General features: G+C 45.4%; 1 protein-coding gene across 2 annotated transcripts; it reads right to left on the minus strand.

The window, feature by feature from the left end:
• Positions 1 to 345: 345 nt before the first annotated feature.
• On the minus strand, positions 346 to 4,950 carry spata2 (spermatogenesis associated 2). 2 transcript variants are annotated; one of them, XM_024385076.1, is made up of 3 exons: positions 4,864 to 4,950; positions 2,588 to 3,417; positions 346 to 2,411 (listed from the first exon to the last, which is right to left on the minus strand). In XM_024385076.1, exons 2-3 carry the CDS (start codon positions 2,921 to 2,923, stop codon positions 1,065 to 1,067), a joined length of 1,683 nt encoding a protein of 560 aa, XP_024240844.1. In that variant the 5' UTR covers positions 2,924 to 3,417; positions 4,864 to 4,950; the 3' UTR covers positions 346 to 1,064. The 2 variants fall into 2 exon arrangements, with proteins under 2 accessions (XP_024240844.1, XP_024240845.1); XM_024385077.2 differs by having other exon boundaries at positions 2,588 to 3,536.
• Between the last annotated feature and the right edge of the window lie 9,127 nt (positions 4,951 to 14,077).

The following is a 14,077-nucleotide window of genomic DNA, read 5'->3' on the forward strand; positions in this document are numbered from 1 at the left end:
GAAGGTTAAGATGGTCCTGGAAAGGAAACAACCTTGAGTGTCTAAGTGCCAGTACAGAAAATACCTTGACAATGCCTGCACTGCTGGAGTGATTGGGTGAAGTTTTGTTATAGTTCTGGGGCTGTCACCGGCTTAAGACTTCATTTCCCAGAGTGCTTTACAGTTAACTGGCTTTCAAAACAGCCATCTCCAATAGAAACTGACTTATCAGTGAAGTAGCACTTTCAGCTTGAGGAGTTAGGTATGTTGTGAATATGGATAGATAGAGGAACAGATTTGGAGAAACTGATACAAGAATAGGTTATCTACCAGTAAGGAGTCAAACAACATTTCAAGAGCAGCATGTAAACCTTAGCTATACACTTTAAACATTTGAGGGTAAATGTACAAGGCATTGTTCTTTAAATAGACTATGATGGCATCTGACCATTGTCTCTCAAAATATCCCTTTAAAGCATCCCCCCAAAACATTCACCCCAGACGCATCCCCATCCAACAGTCTTACATTGATCTACAGAATGAATAACCATTGAAAATATATACTATTGAATTCCAGTGTACATTTACGGTTGTTGTTCCCCCCCCTTGGTTTTTCAAGTTTAAAAAGGGTCCTCAGTGAACATAATCCAATTCCAGAAGACTATGACACATCTACCGGGCAGTCTCCTCGGCTGAGAAGTTAAGTCAGCATTTGAGTTTTGTTTTTCTACAAGCCGGATGGCTCTTTTTTCTCCCGTTTCGCTTGGAGAGGACTAGATTTGAGGGGTTAGGAAGCGCTACGACGTCACGACTAAGCTAGAGCAGGGTGGTGAGGTAAGGAAGAAGAGGAAGCAGTTGAAAAAAAAAGCCTGATCTTTTACAAGGCAGAGAGAGGCAGGAGATACGACTCCCTATGATGTGTCCTGTGTTTATTCCAGAGCCATACATCTGATAGAGAAGGGAAGAGAGTTCAAGGGAAGGGTGAGAAAGTAATGAGGAGGAATAGAGAACAGGAACAGGTAAGAGGGAAATAGAAACAAGAGAGAGGTTTGAATAGTGAGAGTCCTCTCCCTGTTGTTCCTGGCTCATCGGTAGACCAGATGTGATATGGTTCCAGACTTAAAGTTGAGCTGGTGGTTGGGGACAAAGCTATGTTGGGGTTTTTTACGCGTGCACACATCTTTAGCGTACAGGCTCATGCACATGTCACATGACACCTTGGAGCAGTTCACACAGGTGTGCGAAGCACCCGGCTTGTTACAGAACCCGCACCGCGACCCCCCCAGGCTTGCTCGGTCGCTATTGGCTACCATGGCCGACGACGACATGGCAACCGACTTGCAGGGAAACAGCTTAGTGGCCATGAGGGGTTTCTCCACCATCTGGGGGTGAGGGGGAGTGAGGGGGTGAGGGTGTATGTGGGGGTGTGGGGAGTGGGTGTTGGAGTAGACTGACAGCTTCTCCTTGACGGGGAGGTAACCATCCACGGGGCGGGGTGATTTGGGGTTGGGGTAGTCCTGCAGGCCGCAGCATGGGGAGGGGTCGATGTCATGACAGGCCTGGCACAGGATCATTTCACACCTGGGGCAGGATGCCAGGCTGGAGCAGCCCAGGCCACAACCCTGACACTTCACCCCCGGAGAGGTGAGTCCACTGTGGGTTTTGAGTGCCCAGCCGTCCCTGGCATCCCGGGGCTCCCTGGATGGAGGTCTGGAAGGTGTCTGTCGACCTCCAACCCTAGGCCCACCCCTCTCTGTGTACAGATCAATTTCATCCAATGAGGAGAGGTGGTAGGAGGAGTAAGCGTCGACTGAGGGCAGGGATTGAATAGGGAAGAAGTCAGGCACGGGGCTGTAGGAAGGTGGGTCAGTCACAGAGAACATGGAAGTGGAGGTGCTGGGCCTGATAATCTCATCCTTCATGTCCTCCTCTGCATCCACAAACAGAGGCTCCTTCCTCAGGCTCAGAGAGGCTTTCAGAACAGGCTTAGAGGCTGCGTGCCAATTCCCAGCTCCATCCGTAACATCCACCGACTTGGACGGTCTTCCCCCTCTCCTCAAATGGTGAGGGTGAGGTATGTCCATCGGTCGCACTGAGAGCCTGGCCATGTCGGCCCCAAGGCTATCTCGCCGTCGGAGGACCTCTGCACAGCCGGCCGCGTCATCCCGGCAGCCCCTCCGTTGCTCCAGGGCTTCCAGCTCAGAGGCTGAACCCCGGGCCAAAGCCACCACCTCCCCCAGGAGACGACACTCGGCCTGGGCCAGGAAGAGCTCGAAGGCTAGCTGCCGGAGGTGGGCTGGGCCACCTGGGTGGTCCCGGACGTGGAACTGGAGCTCATGGTCGCGGGAGTAGCCCATAGAACGCAGGAGGGAGCGGAGATCAGCGTCGCACACAGCAGACTGGAGAAGGTAGACGTACGGGCCTGTGAAGGTCTACAAGTGGGGATAAGGAGGACAGAGTTATGGAGCATTCCTGCAAATTAATTGTAATGCATACAATGTTTAACCTCGGGGACCATATTAATATACTACAACAATCCTGCCACCTGCACAAAGCCTGATGACAGGAACACATCCAGTTCAGTAGCTTTAGATGATGGGTGCTGTACCTTGATGCAGCGGAACTCTTTCTTCCAGGGGAAGAGCAGCAGGTTGGTGCAGAGAGTCTCCAGGGTGAGGAAGGCTCTCTCCAGGCCCTGCAGACTGCAGCCTCTCAGGCATCGAATGGCGTTCTCCACCACCTCATAGAAGCGCACCATGCGGAACCTCTGGCCCGGGTCTGGTTGGTAGGCCCCCAGCAGGGCTGTGGCCGTGGAGAGTAGAGCCTCGCTGCCACCCTCCAAGGTGCTTCCCCCAAGGCCCGCATTCCCCCCTCCGTCCTCTAGCCGCCTCTCCAGGCACACCACGTACCTCCGGAACAGGTCCTCTTGCAGTTTGGCATCCATTGGCGGTGCAGCAGTGGACTGCTTCAGCCGTGACACCCCTTCCTCGCTCCCTCTCTCATGCCCCGGACGACACTTTCAGCAGCCCCTCTCTGCTGACATCTCGGGACAGACACACAAATGCACCCCACTGAGGGTTGAGAAACGCACCTCCGAGCTCAATCAGGAAGCCGTCGCTATGCTTCAGATGAGAGGGGATCAGTAGGGTTGAATTTAACTGCTTCCTGATTGGGATGACTAGGCTCTTGCCTGTAGGTCCACCATCTGCTTTTGGGCATCTCTGGTTATTTTTAAATGGCAGTCCATGTAGGCTCTCCAGGGAAAATGTGGGGAATGAGATGAGGCCAGAGGGTGCTGGTGGTTGACGGTTTGGTGGCCCTGAGACGTATCCGGAGGTCTAGCCTCTGCCCTGACATTTAACCAAAAGGTGAGTTCAGGGTCACTGGGCAGAGAGGGCCACAATTATGATGCTGGGCCTTTTCTGCACCAACTCCAAGCTGCAATGACAAAGAGGGATATGATGTTGGATAATGAACACACCACATGCTTCACTGTCCCAATGAGGATGATGTATTGAGCTTGGGACACATCCCCTCTTTCTCTAGACTCATCCAGCCTGCAAAGAGAATGCAATGCTGACATCATCAGGTGATTCAGAAGCAGCAGGTCAAAATGTTCCAAACATGCAAAATTGCCTATTGAAACAAATGGGTTGAAGAGCATCATTATCGGAGTTGCCTGTGTGTGAGAGAAAGGGAACATGTAGCCTAGACTTGCGAGTGCCACACACCCACTCTGCTACTGACACTGAACGTGCAGTATAGGATGTATCGGAGCAAGGATATTTTTACCCTCAGTACACTTCATAACCATTTAGCCAGAAACTGCACTCGCATCCACCTCGCATGAATTACCAAATAAAAAAACAAGCTCAAAAATGCAGATGGCTACATGTACATGGTATGCTGGTTAATTCATTATGACTAACGTTAGTTCTTGACCCAAAATGCCATTTTTATGCATTTATCTCAAATCTGCATTTCACAGCAATATCATTGACATTCACATTCGGGTTTGCTTCAATGTTCGACTAGCTTACGTTCGACTAGCTATGGTGCTGCAAATAGACAATTCAGCAATCCCTTCGGGATGCTCTTAAATTCGCTAGCTAAAGTGACATGCAACGATTTCTAAATCGAAAGGTACACGCGACTGTTATATTTTCGTGGAAATGGAATCAGTAAATTACTGCCTGTTGTCAACGTTATGTCTAACCTTACTAGCTAGTTGGGACCTTCTCGAGCTAGCTGGCTAGAGAGCACGGTTTGCTAACAAACTAGACTGAAACGAATATAAGCTCATTCGAACAAGTTATCCAACTATGCAATAACCACCATATGTGGCAGCTCTGGCTATTTGACGATATTGACGCAAAGGACCAACTGCGCAAGGGGTGTTCTAAGTATTCCGCGTAGCAAGATAGCTAGCTACTACTAGCTAACTAATATATGAAAATACATAACCAGCTGGGTTAGCTAGCATGCGCTGTTCCCACCAGCTAAACACAGCCATTAAAAATACATTTCTACATCGAATTGAACAATAACGCCACACATCAACCTTAACCACAGTGATCAGCTGAGTACGCAGTAAAAGTGGCGTTTACAAGACAGAACTGGCAAGCCGTGATGCTAATGTACGCTAGCCACAGTAACTAGCTAGCAGCTGTGTCAGTCTGTGCCTGGCATGGGCCCGAACCCGGCCCAGGACAGAACGCCCATCTATGCGAAGCTAGTGAGCTCGCTTCCCATCGCACGAGAAGCTTGTAAATTTAACCATTTCCACTTATGAGTAGAGTTAGAAGTGAGTTGTGCACATTCATATTTCTATTATTGTAAAACCTTTTTTTATCATAAAGACGCCACTAACATTCAACGCCTTACCTTGTCCGTCCTACTGCTGGAAATTCCCATCACCTCATTGCGCAAGCGCACTCTCTGGAGAGGAGCTTGGCCATGGTTATCAACGAGCCTGGGAATTTTATTTTTAGAAAAACTGCCCAATCAGAGTATGCCTTATGTGCAATCTATGTCCATGTTGTGAGGACATTACCAAATTACAAAGACGACGAGGCCCAACATCATGTATTTGTTTTCAATGCATTTTTGTGTGTATAGCGAGCTACTTGTGTATTATACATAGTAATATAATGATAATAAAGCTATTCTCTTTCCATCGACATAATTGGAATGGCTACAATAGATTATTATATATCATGCAAATGTTTATGATTAAAAAAATGGTGAACATCATAACATTCCCGGTATTTCCCTGATAACAATTATATTTAAAACAAAACGTTTTCACAGGCCAGTCAGATTTCCAAGCCTGTCAAACTTTTTTTTAAAGAGCTCAGATGGGGGGGAATTGTCGAGTAAATCTGCCCATAATTACATGAGGAAACTTTTGAAAATTAACAGACTCATGGGACCAGTGCCATTGCTATAGCATTACTTAGAATTCTTCCTAATGTATGTAGTTATGGGGTATTAGAATCCTCTTGTCCTAAACGGTGTTATCTTCAACCTAGTTCGGAACTCTGTCGGTGGGAAGCTTTGACTGGAAAAAATATTTGAACGGTCATCCATCTCGGAACTACAAGCCCAACACTCAATGCATTCAAGACAACTCGGAAATCTCCTGCCTCCAAATTCAGTGCATTCCAGACAACTGGGAACTCAGGAATCAGGAACTCGGAATCGGAAACTCCGGCATCATCCTAGAGCTCTGACTTCTCCGACTTGCTCTGACCTGAAGATCATTGACTTCACAATTTTTCCAAGTCTGAGCTGGTTTTTTTCTGAGTTACCAGTGTCTAAAATGTACCAATCTTCTTAGAGCTCTGACTTCTCCGACCTAAAGATTCTTATTCGGTGAGGTGTAACACCCAGAGTCTAAGCCGTTTTAGATTGTTATGAAAACTTGAAATCGGCCCTAATTAATCGGCCATTCCGATTAATCGGTCGACCTCTAGTTATAAACTCCCCTTAACCTGGATATCCGCCTCATCCTTGTTCTGACCGAACATTTTTAGTGGGTTCTATTGGCCTTAAGTCAACGCCTAAGGTTTGTTATTACATTCATGGTCCTTCGATTCTCTACAACCCTACACCTTATTTTTCAATGGTCCTCACGAGCCAGATCCAGTAACTGCTGCAGCCCAAGGATGGCAGTTAACAGAGAATATCCTCCACAAGATGTGGTCTGTCCGCGCCGAACAGCTCATCTGCTACAATATCTCGACAATTACCGCAATGGCTACGAGTCAAGGCACAGACTACCACACATATTCACATACTACTCCTACGAGGGAGAGCTGCTAGAGGGTTTCTTGAGCACTTGAGGTGGACTATACTGCAACCAAAGTGGCCAACTTCTTCACCTTCAACAACTAATCACTGGTCCAAGTCACCACCCAGGCTGACCAGCAGAATAGAGGACAGAGCCTCAGCGTTTTTATTGGTTGCGAATTCACTGGGTTCCCACCTCAGGCTAACAGCGACCAGAGATCACCAAGATCAGCGTTGAGCCTCAACCAGAGATCACCAGAATCAGCATCGACCTGAGCTTGGACCGCCAGTGAAAATCAGAGAGGTCTCACTGCGTTTACACAGCCAGTGTGACGAGATTGAGGAGCTCATTGAAGTGGTCTGGAAGATGGAAGGTTCCTACTGTCCACCCAACCACAGTCGCCAGTACTTACCTATTGGACACTGCCAGTTGTCACGTGAACGTCTCAGCCAGTCCTTCAACAGTTCTCTCCTCTTACAACTGAAAGACGTATTAGAGGGGATAACAGAGACCTGTTCCACCAAGATACCCAAAAAGTTGTTGACATCATCTCAGAGATCGTCATGCAACAAATACTACACCAGAAGTGCCAGAATGAGGTTCTGTGGCGCCAGTGTAACCAGCTCATTGACGCCAGACGTCAGAAGATGCTCGAGACGCAGTGCTGTTCCACATCAGCTTCACCATTATCCCCGGTCTCAGGTCAGAGCCCTGCTGTGGAGTCCCTCACAGCGGTGCTACAGCTTTCTCCAGGGCCAGAGGAGCTACCATAGGTCACCCTGGCGGAGCACCCTACCACTGTGCTCCAGCCAACCCCAGCCGCGCAGATCCAGCCTGTTCCGACAATGCAGCACAAGTTAGTAGTGTGGCCTACTACACCGGCTACTGCCATGGAGCTTCAGCTCACCACTTCCACAGCTGTGCTTCAACTAGCTCCTGTCACAGGGTCTCAACTGGTTCCCACAGTTGTGTCATCGCCAGCTCCAGTGACAGAGGTTCTACCGACCCTGTTCTGGACCCAAGATGAATCCTTACCTCCCTTCCTGTTCACGAGCAGGAAGACCTACAGCCTTCTCCAGTGACGAAAGAGATACCAGAGTTCCCCGTGCGGGAGAACCCTATTCCAGCTGAAACCTCTGAATGTCAGTTGGTCCATAATGCGAGATCCCTGTCTGTAGCTGCCGAAGGCACCAAGTCCAGCCCTGCCACTCAGACCTCTCCAGCCCCTGTCTGGTGGGATCTGCCTAGTCCTACCTTGGACATCCATCCTGCTGCTGTCCAAAGACGTCTCCCTGCTCCTCCCTGGGAGCCCCCTTCAGTCTCTGTTGCAGGGGCTCTGTCTGTGTTGCTGTCCAGGCCCTGTCAGTCCCTGCCTGGTGGAACCTGCCAGGCTCAGCCCTGGGTTTCTTGCTAGCCCCTCTCAGCCCTGGGGTTATTGCTAGCCCCTGCTAGCTCCAGCCTTGGGAGACCCTCCTGACCAAAGTGTTCAGTGTACTATTGTAGGAGACACCTCCCCTTCTGCCCTACTATGTCCTAAGTCCAGAGTATGTTAGCCCTCAGTTCCCTGATTGCCTAGTGGCTTCACAGTTTCCTGCTAAGCTGGGTCTCCAGTTTCCTATCCCAGTAGGCCCAGAGCTTTCTGTCCTAATAGATCTAGCATCCCCTAGCTCACAGTCTGTAGCCCAGTCCAGCCCCAAGTCACTAGCTCTGTCAGGCCCCAAGTCAACAGCTCTTGGCAGTTTCAACAGTCAACAGCTCAGTTTCTCCTGGACCCAGGGTCCAGCTCTATCCCGCTTTTGGGTCTTTTTCTCCCTCTTTCAGATGTGCAGCTGTCTCTCTCTTGAGTTCTTTGCCTGTTGCTGCTGTGGAGATCCAGCTGATCTCATCTCCGGTCCCAGAGCCCTCTCCTTTCACTGACGTGGTGGTCCAGACATTTATTGTCCTGAGATCAAGTATTCACGTCATTCCTCTCTGTGGCTGCCTGCCCTTGCACCCATTTGTTGTCGATTTAAAATCTGTACAACATATTTGGGTGCGGCTGTTAAAATGGCCAGCTTCAATCAGCTGATTCTGGCCATCCCTTCTGGTTAGTTCTGGGCAGCTTAGTCTCCCATTCAGAGGACCCACAATTGTATTAGTGTTTTGTTGGTCAAGGTCACGCCTAATACTTATCACCACATCTCCTACAGCCTATCAGTGGCCTTGATTCCCGGGACTTCAGTTTCAGTTAGTCTTTGACCCCTGCCCACTGTGTGGTCTGAAACATGTTTTCTGGCCTCCGAAGTGGCGATGTGGTCAAAGGCACTGCCACTAGAGATTCTGGGTTCCAGTCCAGGCTCTGTCGCAGCCGGCCGCGACCGGGAGACCCATAGGGCGGCATACAATTGGCCAAGCATCGTCCGGGTTAGGGGAGGGTTTGGCCGGCAGGGATGTCCTTGTCCCATCGCGCACTAGTGACTCCTGTGGCGGGCTAGACCCAGTGCACGCTGACACGGTCGCCATGTGTACGGTGTTTCCTCCCACACATTGGTGTGGCTGGCTTCCGGGTTAAGTGGGCATTGTGTCAAGCAGTGCGGGTTGGTTGGGTTGTGTTCCAGAGGGCTCTCGACCTTCGCCTCCCCCGAGCCCCACAGTTTCCCTCCTTGTATGTTTGCACCTTACGTTTACTCTCTTGGTTATTTTATTATTCAGTGTTCAGTTGATTTATTAAATATTAACGTGGACACACACCACACTGCGCATTGGTCGGATCTTGACTACTCTTCCTCAGATGACGAGGAGAACCGTTACAAACATGCAACAACCTCTGCTCAGACTTAAATAGCGGTGTTCCAAGAACCTCCACCAGGGATGACTGTAGTATCCTCAAATGGACAAAAAGGAGACACGAGGGCATCCCACAATAATTTTAGATCCCAAGGGGTCTTTATTTTTATACTGTATGTTCTCAATCTCATCACTACCTCCTTAGCCATCTTCCATTTATGGCATTTCAACAATGACACAGAGGGGCACATCAAACTCACGTCTTTTCTTGTAACTCCATCCATACACACACAAAACACTGTAGCATCTTGTTTATATTTCTCACATTTTAGGCATCCAGCTGAGGCCTTGGATGGATCATGTTGCAATGAGATGAGCACAGGGGTATGTATGTATAGTCCTTTTCAGTCTGATGTAAAATGAGTTGAACAGGAGAAGAGGAGGTGGTTGCTTGTGGGAGAACAGTGGATACAACAGCTGCAGTGATGCTTATTGGTTGCTCTGGCTCATCACTTCTTGACAAAAAGAAAGATCGATTTAGAAATTAGTTTGACATTGTCATAGTTCAACAGCTGAAAAGCCTTCATTAACATACTCCCAGAAAAAGCAAGACATTCAGTATTCACTGAATGAAGTAGCCTACCCATCCCCATTCACAATTTCATTCATCAATGAAATAAATTAAACCATAGCACATTCAATTACGTTATTATTGTAGACTATAGGCTACTCCTGTATCTACCTTGTACAGTACCGTAATCATAACATGAAGTAGACTACCCATGCAGGTTAACAATTTAATTTATCAATTAGATAATTATAGTAGCACATCGTTACATTATTGTAGAATAGGCTAGTCCTGTATCCACACTATGTTAGGATACCATTATGATTTCAACGGTCAGGAGAGATTTTAGGTCTTCGATCGAAGTTGTATGTTGTACCTCGTTTCCCTTCTTCAGTGAAAAGTAGTTCAGCATCCCCCATTCAATTCAGTCCGAGTTTCAATTTGTAGGCCTAGTGACAGTGGGTGGAAAAATAAACCCATAGCTCCAGCACACAATGTAGGGGTATTGTATTACAATGTAAAATATGTATATATCCTATAGCACCACGTGTGTATATTTTAAGTACAATTTAATTAATCCATTAAATAAATATTACTTGCACATCAAATTACATTGTTATTGTATTGTATTGTATTTATTAGCGATCCCCATTAGCTACTGCTAATTATTTATAATAGGGCTACTGTACAAGGAGGGGTGTCCAAATATGTGGTGTGTTACCTCCCACATCAGTGTATTCATCATAGTGCCAGTTTTTGTTGTTGGCATGTCCTACCTAAGCTTATCTTGCCAATATCAGTGGGTTTTGTGATGAATGAGCCATGAATGATGTATTCAATGAATGATGTAGTCGAGTAGTTTTTTTTTACCATTTAAGGTGTTCCGAAGCTTTTTATCATCATTCTTTATATCATGTATCTTTGTTTCATAGTATTGTTTATTTGTATTTATCTTAGTCACATGATTTCTTAATTTGCAGTACATTTGCCAATCAGTTGGGCTGCCATACTTATTTGCCATACCTTTTGCCTCATCCCTCTCAACCATACCATTTTTCAATTCCTCATCAATCCAAGGGGATTTAACAGTTTTTACAGTAATTTTCTTAAATGGGTTCGTGCTTATTAGTAACTGGAATTAGCAATTTCATAAATGTGTCAAGTGCAGCATCTGGTTGCTCCTCATTAGACACCACAGACCAGTAAATATTCTTTACATCATCAACATATGAATCACTACAAAACTTATTGTATAACCTATACTAGACCCAGCCTTTGGAACTTTGGTTTTCCTAGACATTGCTATTCAATTGTAATCACTACATCCTATGAATTTGGATACTGCTCTAAAGCAAATTTCTGCAGAATTCACAAAGATGTGCTGTTTGTAAATATCCTGAAGGTTGACTGACAACCTGAACCAGGTTGCGGGCACTGGTTACAGCTTGACATTTTTTCTTGATTGGGCAGCTTGATGAGAGCCAGTTAATATTTAAATCACCCAGAAAATATACTTCTCTGTTGATATCACATACATTATCAAGCATTTCACACATATTATCCAGATACTGACTGTTAGCACTTGATGGTCTATAGTAGCTTCCCACAAGAATGGGCTTTAGGTGAGGCAGATGAACCTGTAGCCATATTACTTCAACAGTATGTAACATTAGATTGTCTATAAGCTTTACAGGAATGTGGTTCTGAATATAGACCGCAACACTGCCCCCGTTGGCATTTCTGTATTTTCGGTAGATGTTATAACCATGTATTGCTACCACTGTATCATCAAAGGTATTATCTAAGTGAGTTTCAGAGATAGTCAGAATATATGAATGTCATCTGTTACAAGCAAGTTATTGACTTCATGGACCTTGTTTCTCAGGCTGCATATGTTAATATTGTCTATTTTTTTCTGAGTTGCTTGATTGTTTTTAATGCTTTACTGGGTAGACTATCAGAAGTAGACTTGCTCATGTTATTTATATTGGAGCTGATAGTGCAGGGTGAGCTGCAGAAAGTGATCTTCCTACTAGGGCACACCACCTCAGTGCTAACAGTGTAACTCTGGTTCATAGGCTCATGATTACTGCATACAATAGCTGTAGGATCAACAAAGGTATTCAGGGCAATTACGGGGACATAAATTAAGTTACTTACATTGTGTCTGCAAACGCCCCTAGGATAATGTACATTTGATGCAGCATTATGACGACTCATTGTCACAATGGTAGGGATTAACTGAGCTGCTCTTGGATCGTTTACCAGTCATTGTTTCAACGCAGCCTTGAAATGTGTGGACAGAGTCCAGGAGCCAAGATGATTTGGATGGACTCAATCATTCCTGTAGAGTATCTTCGGTTTCCAGAAGGTGTCAAAGTTATCTATAACAGTGACTCCAGCAGAGCTACAGTAATCTTTTAGCCAGATGTGTAATGCCAGTACCCTGCTGAATTTTTCACACCCAACGATGGTAGTGGACCTGAAATGATTGGCCATTTTCTGGAGTCTTTTAATGCTAAAATCAGTTATTTAAAATCCATTTTCATATGTTCCGAGCTAGCCCTCCTGATGTCGTTTGACCCCAAATGGACTACAACAGTGTCAGCTCCCGGGATCTGTAATGGAACAGTAGGAAGTAAACTTGTTATGTCCTGTACTCATGCTCCTGGGTAGCATAGGGTTTTTGCCTTGGGAACTGAGATGTTTCTCACCATAGAGCTGCCATTGATGACAGCTGGTGATGTTGAATGGGCCGGTCTCTCAGGCAGCCTCACGGTCTGATGAGGGTGGGAGCTCCGAGGATCTGAACCCGAGGTAGAAGCTACTGGAGAGGGAGACAGAACAGAGAACGAAGACGCAGGTACCTTCAGAAAATACCTAAAAATAAAAAAAATTGCATGGTTGGTTAAGAGTTGATAAGACAGCAGCCCTCCCCTCCAGTGCCATCACTAATCTTCTAAATGTAATCGTTACAGTTACTAGTTACCTGTCCAAAATTGTAATCATTAACGTAACTTTTGGATTACCCAAACTCAGTAACGTAATCTGATTACATTCAGTTAATTTTAGATTACTTTCCTCTTAAGAGGCATTAGAAGAAGACAAAAATGTATGTTACCAATTCAATGATATCTATTGCAGGATAAATCAATGTTAAAGTTTACATAGCTGGCCGTAATGGATGTTACATTTTACTTTATGGGTTGTTTATGTAGGCTTCTTCTAACCCACCGCTTTCTACTACATACAATTAAATTATATCTTTACATTAATACATATAATTTATATATCCAACAATGTATGTAGCAACTATATTGCCCCCTTAAGTCTATCAAAAGTGTGCGAGTTTGAGCATGTGTCCATTATGGATTTTTTTATCAGAATGAATTAGATTGAGCAATAAAAGCCTCAATTTTATTCCATAGGCTGGGATCCACACTATGTATCTGTTGCAAGAGGCATTTTTCACTGGCTGTCCACTAATTTAAAAAACAATGATTGATAGGCAGTTTAAACTTATTGAATTCAACCATTATTGGGTTCAAATACTAATTTAGATTTGTGAACAGCCATCCACAACAACCACAACCCGTAAGGCGCAAAAAGCTAAATGCACTATGTAGATAGAACTAATAATAAGTGATATCCGTTTCGCCGCAGACTACACCACTGCTGTCATCCTTAACTGCAAGCGTTTATTCAACTTGGATAATCTTTGGATGCCAATAGCAGTCGCACCATTGGAAGACATAGCTAGTACTGTAGCCTACTGTACAAAAGCCTATTCCTGCTCTTTTCCCGTGATCCATAAAACACATTTGATGTGTTATCATAGTGGTCTCTGGCTTGTGGTCAGACTCGCTCAGGTGGAACAAATTTAAACTTGATCCTTTTTTCAATGCTGATTTCAATGTCATTGAAAAAACAGAAGTGTCTGTTTTTTTTCCGCAAACATCCTTTCTGAATTGAAAAGTAATCCTCGAAGTAATCACCTAGTTGTTCAAAATTAATCTGATTACAATATTTTAGCTGGTAACGGATTAGTTACCAGTTGTTTGTAATCCCTTACATGTAACGGATTACATGTAATCGTTACTCCCAACCCTGGTAATTACCACCTTTCCACTTGTTTATGAATGCAGCATGAGCTCGTTTTTCGTTTTGTTTTCAGGGGTGCATTCATTAGACGGATTATGTTGCAAAACGTTTAATCTGTTGCAAAACGTTTTGCATCAGAAATAGTTTACTAAAAACGGTTACCGTTTTGCAAAGGAAACAAGAGTTAATATTGGAGAAATTCGTGTATGTCACTCCCTGTTTGGTTCCATTCGCTATGTTATAAACTTCCGTTTGGTTCCTAGAGTAAACGGTAAACCAGTCGTCATTAATTACCACTGATACAAAGTCCTAAGCTCCGCCCATTTCTACAATGTAACTTCTTAAAATCAGATTTTAACCCTAACCTTCAC

This window comes from Oncorhynchus tshawytscha, linkage group LG22, assembly GCF_018296145.1.
Source record: "Oncorhynchus tshawytscha isolate Ot180627B linkage group LG22, Otsh_v2.0, whole genome shotgun sequence".
Classification (NCBI taxonomy): domain Eukaryota; kingdom Metazoa; phylum Chordata; class Actinopteri; order Salmoniformes; family Salmonidae; genus Oncorhynchus; species Oncorhynchus tshawytscha.

Coding starts and splice junctions, on each gene's coding strand:
- spata2 (XM_024385076.1), bottom strand. CDS start 2,923: ATGGATGCCAAACTGCAAGAGGACCTGTTCCGGAGGTACGTGGTGTGC. Junction 2,412..2,587: donor AAGAGTTCCGCTGCATCAAG/GTACAGCACCCA, acceptor CCCCACTTGTAG/ACCTTCACAGGCCCGTACGT.